General features: G+C 37.3%; 1 protein-coding gene across 1 annotated transcript; it reads left to right on the top strand.

Annotated features, from left to right (window-relative positions):
- The first annotated feature begins 817 nt into the window (after positions 1-817).
- Positions 818-4,598, top strand: LOC108552068 (MICOS complex subunit Mic60). Its single transcript, XM_017906465.1, has 2 exons — positions 818-1,006; positions 1,787-4,598. The coding sequence occupies exons 1-2, from the start codon at positions 842-844 to the stop codon at positions 1,787-1,789; spliced, it is 168 nt and encodes a 55-aa protein (XP_017761954.1). The 5' UTR covers positions 818-841; the 3' UTR covers positions 1,790-4,598.
- Positions 4,599-11,706: the final 7,108 nt, after the last annotated feature.

Below are 11,706 nucleotides of genomic sequence, written 5' to 3'. Positions count from 1 at the left end.
TTAATTTGAGTACACAAATTAATTTAAGAATTGATAAACTTTAGGCAGCTTCCATTTTATATTAATAAAAGAATATATAAATTTCTCCTCGTTCCAAATAATAAAAATTCAACTTCAAAAAATTTTTTCCTTTAGCCCAAAAACTATTCTTTTCATTCCAAGTGTAATAATTAAAATCTAACTAAAAAAATTTGTATTTCTATTTTGATAAACTAGATATATTCTAAATACTTTTCCTTTCTAATTTAAAAAAAAAAATCGGCTCCAAAAAATTCTTCCAAATAATAAAAATTCTATTCTTGTATTCAAAAATAAAAAGTACTGATTATAAAATAAATTCTTTTCATTTCAAATAAAGAAAATGTAACTAAAAAAAATGTGTATTCCTATTTTGACGAACCAGGTACATTCTAAACACTTTCCTTTTCAATTAGAGAAAAACTTCAGCTCCAAAAAATTCTACTAAATAATAAAAATTCTATTCTTTTCTTCAAAAATAAAAAATATTGATTATAAAATAAATTCTTTCCCTTCCAAGTAAAGAAAATATAACTAAAAAGATTGATAATTCTACAAATGAAATATTTTGACAAATGAAGTACAATCCAAATACTTTATTTTTTATTTTTATTTTTTACCATAAGGAAGGTTTCAACTCCCAAAAATTCTTCTTATAAATAATAATAAAATTCTGTTTCTTTATTAAAAAAAAAATCCTATTTTGGAAAAAGTTATTTTCCTTTCGAATAGTAAAAATCACATATCAGAATCATCACATTTCGACTAACAATCTCCGACTCTGTCTGTTCGCAGGTATTGGCTGGATCGTGGTGACTTCAAGATGACCCTCCGCTACATGAACCTGCTGAAAGGTGCGCCAAGGTCCATCGCCAGGGAATGGATGAACGAGACCAGGATCCTGCTGGAGACTCAACAGGCAGTGGACACGTTATTGGCGTACGCTGGTGCTATAGGTCTAGTGTTCCTCGGCGCTGGAGATTCGAAGGTCAGTCGAAACGATTAGAACAAAAACGAGAAAGGGAATTAGACCGTAAACGAAAGGCACTATTTGAGGGAAATTTATATAGTTCTATTAGAATTCCGTCAGGTTTCGCTGGGAATCACCGATTCCCTATGAAACTCCATTCTACACAGATTTCATACGAGCATGATACGATAGTAAAGATACATGTATTTTTAATTGTTTATAATTGTTATTTATTGGAAAGCTGCCATTAAATATACTGGATTGTTCAAAAGGAGTATTCGAATTGCGTTATTTATGACTTCTGGTTGCACCTCGTTTTATTCGATCTCTTATCGTTCCTCGTCACTTCTTCTCGTTCCCATTTTCGAATTAAAGGAATACACATTACATAGACGGTTTAGTAGTGGTTATAAAATTATTTTTTCATCTTCTCTTACAATTCCGGTAATCGACCAATTTCTCACATCTTCATCGTCCCCTTATTCTTTTTAGCATCCTTAACCAAGAAGCTCCTAATTATTTTTCACGATTAACCCTTTCAGTGGTGTATAAGTATCCCACAGGTCGCACGAACTCTGAAAACAGCGACCAGCAACCGACATCATCGTCAAAATTACCAAAGAAATTACAATATGAATATGTATATTTCGCAAACCTAATTGTTAACCAAAAAAGAAAAAGAAAATGAAAATGAAAATTTTCAGTGTAAAGATCACCGGAAAACCACTCACCACTCGAAGGGTTAACCACCCTCTTCTTGCAGCGTTAACAGCATGATCCACGATTTTTTGGTTGCAGTAAAAAATAGCAGTAAATCCGAAACAAATCGAACCGACTATCGCCGACCAGAATGCTCGTCCCTTCGTGAATTCTCGCGTCGACATTATCGAAACCGACCAACCTAACAATGAGAATCGAAAAGCTCCAAAGAAACGATCGAAAGCTCGAAACGAAAAGCAAATCGAAGCGTAATAAAAGACAGAACCGAGGGAAAAATAACGCAAGACAGGAATAAGGGAATAGAGAAAGATAAAAATAAGAAAAGGGAGAAACGCCGACGTGGAGAACGTTCCTTTTGTTGTTGTTCCAAGTGTTCCACCCAGCGCCATCTGCAACAGGCCGTGGATCTGCGATCCAGGGGAAGAAGAAGGCTCGCACGGAAACGTCGTCAAAGACCATTAAGAATTCGCAGGCCGAGGAAGCATCGCGAAGGATGGTCTTACGACATCATCCAGGCTGCTGTCACTCGGGCCCTGTCAGTCCTGGGCTGGACAGACGACAGACTGTCAGCTGATATCAAGAAACGAGCTAGATTCGTGGTCCCGTTGCAGTCCACCTGTCACGTTCCCAGCCACCAGAAGACGGTCACCAAGATCCTCCTGCTGCAGGCAGATAAACCCGGCTCATCCTAGAATCTGTCAAATTCCTGTTCTTCAACGAGGATCACGTTTCCCATAGAAAAGATCCTATTCTGAGAAACCCAGCAATCGAAATATCACGATCTCAGTCGAAGTCGATGCATCCTGGAATTTCCTTGCCTATCGAGAAAAATATCGTTATCGTTGCCATACTTCATCCAAGTTAATGCCAAACGAAAGTGTTCACAGTGGACAGTCACCTAGATGTTACAGCGGGGAGATAAATTCAGTGTCAATCGCAGATTAGGTGTCCAACGAGCAAGATCCTGTCAAGAGACCTCTAACGAGTTCTCTAATCAAGTTTGGTCGATATTTTTCCTGGATCATTGTATTTTTCCTATAGTTTCTTAACTGTCAAGGTATTATTTGTCATTGTGATATTCCAGTTGAAGGAAAATCGGATAAATGTGTTCAAGATGGAAGAAAGGTGAGAAGAATAGGGATACTGGTACACCACTGGCGGGCTTGGATCATTTCGAATTGACAACAGGAAGCGGAGGAAGATGGCGCCGTTGCTGGTTCCTGTGAAGCGTTTACCAGGCACGGGGAGGATATTTCAAAATTCGCGGAAAGAAGTTAGCCTTTAACGAGAGCGAGAAAAAGGGTGACAGAAGGCTGGCCGGGCCAGGTTGCTTTATCTCGCGTTCCCGCCGGTTTAATCCGGGATTTGTCGCGCGGAGGCAGCGCCACCTGGGTCCGTATCGAGCGAAAAAAGCCGAGGCTTTCGGAAAAGTTTGGCCGGCTCCCTAAATCCCGACGCTGTCGCAAAACTGAGCGAAATCTGTTCGTTTCCGGGCAACATAGTCCCTGCTTCATTGGGATCCCGCGCGAGGGGAGCTAGACCTAGATACCTCGATGAATATATACCAAAAAATTCTAGGGAATTTCGTTTTCGTTTTCGCTTTCGCTTTGGCTTTCGCTTCGTGCAATGTGTTCGGGATCTCACGAATTTTCTGTATTGTAAACCTCATAATATATAGATAAATCTCATGCGATGTCAACATAAGATAACTCAGTGGAACTCTCCTGAAGCGCTGTTTGGACACTTTTGTACTCTTCTAGTGGACTTTCTTGTACCGTGTACATTTAACACCCAAGCTGTACTGCGAGAAATTCGAGAGAAACGTATCGATGTAACTCTACTGATACTTAGACGAATAATTGTAGCGTGTATTGACAGTTGTTTGAGCTTCGCAAGTCGTTGAGCTTTTATTTCGAGGTTGATTTCCCACGAATATTGTACTCGGTACTCTAGTTCAGAGCCCTAGTTTAATCGGCCAAGGAGCTTCACGGGAAGTAGCAACGAATTTTCCGACGAACCCTGTAACGTTTCCTGCGTTCTCGAGCGTTTATTCTGGACGATCCGAGGCTCCCTTCGAGCTCTCGATTTAAACCAGTGAAGAGAAGCGGGTTCTTGCTGGGTCGATATCGCCTTCGGATCGTCTGGAAACCCAGTGATAAGCACGATACCGGAAGACGCGAGTCGGACGAGCGAAAGTCGCCTCATCCGTCTAGCATTTAATAGCGTAGCAAACAGAGGAAAAAGAAAATAAAAGAAGATAAAAAAGGAAAATATGAAATAAACGTATCGTCGATACTGTCTGAACGAGTCTGCTGTTATTTCGCATTCGCGAGCCTCGAATGAAAAGAGCCGTCATCCCCTAACGTGCAACACGAAATTCCTCTTCGAGTTTCAGCCAACACCTCAAACTGGATGACTAGTCCTTGGCACATGTCATTAACCGTGGCTCGTTCAAGTGACACGTGTCGCTGCTTTCTTTCCTTTCTTTTATCTTTTTTCTTTTTTTTTTTTTTTTTTTTAGAAACTCGAGAGAGAGAGCTCGTTTCACCGTGTGTCATGTTCCAGAGTGGAAAATTGAAGAGAAAACGTTGCTTCTTCTGTGTCCTACACTCGGGCTGTGTAGAGTGTTTAGGCTAGCCAGAGAGCTAAATAGGCACAGCGAGATAAATAAAGCTTGTTTCCCTTTACAGCGGAAACGAGATGGCCCATAGAATTCGACAAGAATGACATCGTTCAGCAAAGTGTGCTGTGTTAGGGTTGGATCGATGAATTACGTCCTCTGAGTAGTGTGTTCAGCTTTGTAATTCGAATCGGAGATTCATACGAGCAATAAACGATGTTTGTTTATGGTGTTGTCGGTTTGTCGTAGAATTTTTAGAAATCGTAGAATACATCCTGTTCTATTTTTCTACTTGTTTTTTGAATTTTTTCCTTTGTTCTTTCTTTTTTGGTTTTTTAGATATTTTTGTTGGCGTATAATTTGGAGGATAGTATTTTTATCCCCTCTCTTCTAGGGGCAGTAAATAATTGAAATTTTGTTGTTATAGATAACTGAGAATGAGAGAAAATTTTTAGGGCTGACTGAAAATTTTGTTCCCCTTACTTGAATATTAGGAAAAATTCGTGTCTTTTATTTTGAGGCTGAGAAATATGAAATAACGAATACGAGGAATTTTTAATAACCCTCTATTAATTATGCTATCCCCGAGCAAAAAATTTCTAGATTAGAAATATAATTATATGTGATTACTTGTAGCTAAAGTATCATTGGAATTATTGGAGATGTGATATTAATGAAAAATATTTCTCATAATTTTTACCATACTTCGAAGACACGTATTAAATATTTCATTATCAAATTTTATTCACTAATCTCGCAGACACTTATTCGTTAAAACAAATTGCATATTGTCTAATAAAAATTAAAAAATATGTATATTATTGAACTATTGATCTGTGATTAATTATTTCGTCTCCAAATAAAAACTCTCGTCCATTACCATTCCTAGAATCTTCAGGCATCATTCTTCCTACAATTTATCACTTTTTACCAGCCTCCAACTTGCCACCATTCTCACCATTAATTTCAGTTTTCTCTACTGTCAAAAACCCGTAGTTTGCTCGTGGAAAATCGTGCAAGACCAGGATAAAGCACGATGGACCACGTTGTCATCTCTCCTAAAGAAATTTCTTCGTTTGCAACCCTCGAACACCACGTGGTACCTTGGGATCATGGAAGCCTTCGAATCCTCGAAGTGTCGTTACTATGCCATGAATTCTCCATTCCTCGTGTCCCTGTTCGTGATTTTTCCAGCAAGTTTGTTTCCTGGTAGACGACGCGTCGATAGATCGCGATCGACGAGGCCCATGGATCTATTCGTAGCGTGAGTACTGCTCATTAGAAACGTTAATGGCCCTCGACGAGAAGTCGCGACGAGGATGGTTTTTCAAAGTGGAGACCCTCGTTCCTCTTCTTTGGATAATAAATTGCTTAATGATCAGACTTTTCTCTGTATCTGCGTTTTATTTTTAGCTTCTTGCGGGATTTCTTTTGGGGGTTAGGGGTGGTTATGGTCTGGTACGATTGAATTTTTAGACGAGGGTGAGTAATTTGGACGAATCTTTGCTTTGATTTTATTTTAACTTCCTTTTATATATCTGCATTTTTATTTAGGGTTTTGTCAGGATTTATTTTCCTTGTATTTCGTAGCATTGGATATCTAGATGGTGCTGGATAATTTTCCTTAATTTATATTTTGCTTCCAGTTTACTGTTCTTTCTTAATTTTTCCTGTGATTTTTATGAAAGCCATGGTATATTTTTATATTTTATAATTGGTATATTTTTATATTTTATAATTGGTATATTTTTATATTTTATAATTGGTATATTTTTGTAAAAATTGTTGTTCAGAATGTACCTATAATTGGAGTGAAGAATTTTCTGCGATCAATACTTATCTCTTTCTGTTCGCGACGCTCATCGGCATTTTTGTTACGATTTCTACTAATCCAATGGATTCGAAATTATTAGCACCGTATTCGTAGCGAGGCAGAGACGTGGTTTCGCTAATAAATCGACGAGGAATCGAGATAAAGCGAGTTAATCAAGCATGGCGCGAGCAACAAAGGGAACGAGGTCGCGGAGTTCCGTGGCGCAGATAAACCGCGACGAAAATCCTTCCAGGACACTGCAATTTTTCATGGCCGACCGAGAAAAAGGATCGTCTGCCTGGTTTTATGCATCGATAAAACAAACGTCGACCGGTGCCACGGGTTCACCGGATAGATAACCACGGGCGAAGTTCATTTCAACTATATTTCATGTTTCACAATTCGACTAGCTATCTTTTTGTTGCTCCACAAACGGGTTCCTTTTGTGTCTCGTTAGCCCTCTGTAGTCGAGATTTCAGTTTCTTGCAAGGAAAAAGTGTTGCCGTTTCTCACCTTCTTTTTTTATTTAAAAAAGGAACTGACACGAGCCTATATATAAATAGGGGTTGATGATATATAAGGGTAACTGCTGTAAATATATTTTTAGTCCCAGTGTAATGGTGAAATTATAATACTAATTAGGTATGATGATACAGTGGTAAAAAGGTAAAATAAAATTTAATTTGATGTATTTATGGTTAAATGCAGGTGGTTGTAAGAGAGGGTTGTTATTGGAAGAGGATAGTAGTCAATTTGTGTCTCGTTACCCCTCTGTAGTCGAGATTTTAGTTTCTTGCAAGGAAAAATTGTTGCTATTTCTCACTTTATTTTTTTTATTTAAAAAAGAAATTGATACGAGCCTATATATAGGGGTTGATGATTATATTTGCTGTAAATATATTTTTAACGCCGGTGTAATGGTGAAATTATAATATTAATTAGGTATGCTGATACAGTGGTGAAAAGTTAAAATAAAATTTAATTTGATGTATTGGTGGTTAAATGCAGGTGGTTGTAAGAAGGGATTGTTATTAAGAGAGGATAGTAGTCAGGTATATGAACTAATATAATATTAATTAAATACAAAATTAATAATAAATTTTATTTTGTCTTTATTTACGTTTTTAATGTATGATTTATTGTTGAGTTTCGTACAGTGGTTAATGGGAGTTGTAGGAAAAAAGGAGATAGTAGTAAGAAGAGATAAATGTTCAAAAATGACACGTTTTATTACAAAAGCCAAGAAACAACTGTCTTCCATTTTCTTCCAATTCTCTTGGCAACGATACTTGAAGTAATTAAAAAATATTTAATAAAATAATCATGAACTATTTATAATAGATTTTCACATGACATATGACCATAGAACACATCTACAGTAAAAGAATACTTCCTCTTTTCGTTCAAAAATTTCATTTTCAGGAAGGATCATAGGACCTTTTCAGAAAGAACCATAGGACATTTTTAGAAAGGACTATAGTACCTTTTCAGAAAGGATCATAGGACACCCTGTGCACCACAACAATATAATTACACAAAATATAATATAATTCCATAATTACAATATAATTAATATAATTACACCAAAGAGCAAGCTCCCTCGCCCCCAAAATCCTTAACCCTTTGATTGTCACGCCCAAATCACATGTTTCGCTCAGGACGCCACAGGGGTGCACCCCGATAGATGCAAGATTTGTTTCAATATTTTTTCCAATCGACGTTCTAATAAAAATTTTTAATTGTTCAATGGGGCATCTTTTATTTCAAAGTATCTTCCAATTAGCGGTTATATTCAAAATCCACTAACTGTCAATTTTCATTCAATTTTTACAATCGTAATTTTACGATTTACAAATAATTCAAGCACTCCGGTGATCAACGACCACCGTGGCTTCAAAGGAAAAGCCGTGACCGGTCATATATGACCAACATGGCAGTCAAAATGTTAAAACCCCCTGAAAATACTCAAAAATCCTCAGAAGATACAAGATTTTTGTCTCTAAAAATCTCCGAAAACCTCCAAAGAACCCACACACGCGTGCAAACGTCAACCCCCTACCCCCACTCAGGCCTCCGTACAATAAAACGACGATTGCCGAAACATTGCCAGAGAAGCAAGTCTGTTGATCGCGCGATTACCCCTAGAACGAAAACTCGCGCATTGGACGTTTCGAATGTTGAAAAGCTGCGATCGAGCGGGCAAATCCGGGGTGTTTCGCTGGACGAACGAGGGGCGGCGGTCAGGGCGATTTAAAATCAATTTGCCGGCCACGTGTTTACGGTAATGGTCGCCACTTTGTAACGAGCCCGCTTTAGCCCGGGATTTAACCGAGGTCATCGTTACCAGTCGTCCCGATCTCGGGCGAAAAGCCACTCGGAGCTGGCCAAACGATTCCGTCGACATTCATAACCGAATAATGGCGGCTGGATTAAGCCCCGAACACGGAATCGGTATTCCAACGGTGCACCGGTGTTAATTAGCGAACGATAATTAATTTCACGATCGTTTCGATCGTCCGGTTAATCTTCCTTTTTAATTTTCCCGCATGGGAGATAATTTTTGGGACTTTTTAGGTTGTTAAACGGGTTTTGGAATTTTTATTATTAAAATGGGGGAAGCAGTTGTTGAGACTGATGGTGAATGGTGATTTGAGTAGGTTCTTCGAATATATTTTTATTTATTGCATTGTTTAACCCTTTCTCTCTCGTAGAACGAAACTTTAACGATGTCAAAGATGGTAACATTAGGATAATATAGTCTTTAACATTCGGTCCTTTGAAACAAATATTTTGAAAAAAAGAAAAAAATGAAAAACTGACCATCACAATAGAGCTTGCAATTCTTTGCGAAGAGAGCTAAAAGGAATGGCACGAAAAGCACTTGTTTTAATTTTTTACTCAATTTTTGTGGTCGGTGATTAAAGGGTTAATGAGTTCTTTGATGGAAAAATGGAAAAGGAAGATAGAGAATTCCTTTGAGATTTTTATTTTCTGAAATTGTATGAAATAATATTAATATTAAGTGATATTGTAATAGTGGAACGTTCACGATTCGTGGAGTATGTTTGACGATTCCGATTTTACAGGGGTAATAAAGCTGAAGCTATGCTAACAGGATTATGAAACAGCTTTGCCAGTGTTCCACATGCATAAATTCGGAATAATGACAATCGATTTTCATAACAGATCTTACGACTCGCCTCGTCGCTTAACTTGATTCTACAAATCGATTTTCATTACTCGTTGATTTCTAATAGCAAGTGGATTAACGCTGAAATACTGCAAGTCAAATTGGATTAATACCAAAGTTAATTCTAATTTCGGTTTGAAATCGTTAAACAATAATTTTATAATAATAAAATTGACATAAACAATATGGAATTGACAATAAATATTATGATAATTCCATAATTAATGAAATAATAATGAAGAGGAATGGAGATCATCCCTGCACGAAGTCACTTGAAGTTACACGCTTTAATTCATTTGGTACCCCTATTTTTAATAAAATAAAAATGTTAAAAAACCATTCAGGTACGAAGTTACTGGTATCTACGTTAACTCAGCTGATACCTCAATTTTTAATAAAATGAAGGAATAGGAAAATCATCCAGACAGGGAATCACTGAAAACTATATTGGTTCACATGGTACCCTAATTTTTAATAAAATAAAAATGTTAAGAAATCATTCAGGCACAAAGTTACTGGTAACTACGTTAACTCAGCTGATACCTCAATTTTTAATAAAATAAAGGAATAAAAAGATTATCCAATAATAAAATGACCTGAAATTAGATTGGCTCACTTGGTACCCCTATTTTTGATTAAATTAAAGAATCATCCAAACAGGAAGTCACTGAAAACTACGTTGGCTCACATGGTACCCCTATTTTGAATAAAATAAAATAATCATGCAGACACGTAGTCACTGGGAGCTACGTTAACTCACTTGTTAACTCTATTATTGATAAAATGAAAAAATAAAAAGGACTCAGTGAGTCACGTATGTACGAAGTGGAATAAATTCGTGGAGCGTGCCAGTGGAAGGCCGCCATTTCTCGAACGCGTTACTCGGAATCCCCAGCTGAGTTCCCCTTCGAAGCGGAATAAAAATCCCCAGACAGCCATCGAGGACGTGGTATCAATCAATGAAACGCGGCCCATTAATATTTCTCTCGCTCCATCGGCAATTTCCCTCCTGTCCACCGAATCACTCGCCTAGGGAAGAGCACGGAGTCACGGAGGACAGAGGATCATGGAGGAGAACGATATCTAGACACGACAAAGGCGGCGCCCGATCGCCACAGCGCGCGGACAGATGAAAATAATAGCCTGGTAATCTCGGCTACAGGCGAATTCCACTCGCCGGATACATTGTTCGTGGATAATTATCGGCTACGAAAATGGACCTGCTTGGAATTGAATTCCGTTGTTCCCGAGATGCTTCGACGAGGCCAAGTGTCTCTTTTTGAGGCTAGGAATTCTGTTCATGCTAGGAGTTCTGGATCTTCGATCATGAAGGTAGTTGGACTGTTATATGGGATTATTATAGAGCACATTTGTAGATATATTTCATATTTTATACTAATTAAAATATTGTTAATGAGGGTGAAGAATTTTTTACAGGCTCCTTCCTTGAGGTTTATGGAGAAAAATCATGAATTTGAGATCATGAGGAGTGGTTGAATTATTATATGGGGTGTTATAGTCAATATGTATATTTTTAATATTTTATACTAATTAAAATATTGTTGATGTGGGTGAAGAATTTTTGATAGCATTCTTTCTTGAGGTTTATGGTGAAAAATCATGGATCTCAGATCATGAGAAGTAGTTGAATTATTATATGGGGTTGTTATGTTCAATATGGATATTTCTAATATTTTGTACTAATTAAAATATTGTTGGTGTGGTTGAAGGATTTTTTGCAGGGTCCTTCCTTGAGGTTTATGGTGAAAAATCATGGATCTGAGATCATCAAAAGTAGTTGAATTATTATATGGGGTGTTATAGTCAGTATGTATATTTTTAATATTTTGTACTAATTAAACTATTGTTGATGTGGGTGTAGAATTATTTATAGTGTCTTTCCTTGAGGTTTATGGTGAAAAGTCATGGATCTCAGATCATGGGGGCAATTGGATTTTTATATGGGGTTGTTACAGTCAATATAGATATTTTTTATATTTTATACTAATGAAATTATTGTTGATGTGGATGAAGAATTTTTTAGTGTGCTTTCTTGAGGTTTATGGTGAACAGTTCTGGATCTAAGATCGTGGGGGTAGTTGGATTATTTATATACATATATGTCTTCCTAACACTCTCCCTGATATATTGAATTATGAGTGAATTTTGAGAGAAAATAAAAGAATATTTAATGTGGATTGTAAGTATTCTATGGCAGGGATATTATGAGAATAACGATTATGTAAGTGAAGTATCGCGACATGATATTGGATCCCATTCGATTCTATTCGATCGTGGTTGGCAGCCAAGGACCACAAGTGTCTGCATAATTCACAATGCCTGCATCGAATGCGAGATATATAGAAATAGGGAAA

Source organism: Eufriesea mexicana, unplaced genomic scaffold (genome assembly GCF_001483705.2).
Source record: "Eufriesea mexicana isolate 0111107269 unplaced genomic scaffold, ASM148370v2 scaffold4744748656, whole genome shotgun sequence".
Lineage (NCBI taxonomy): Eukaryota > Metazoa > Arthropoda > Insecta > Hymenoptera > Apidae > Eufriesea > Eufriesea mexicana.
This window is presented reverse-complemented; position numbering and strand designations above follow the sequence as displayed.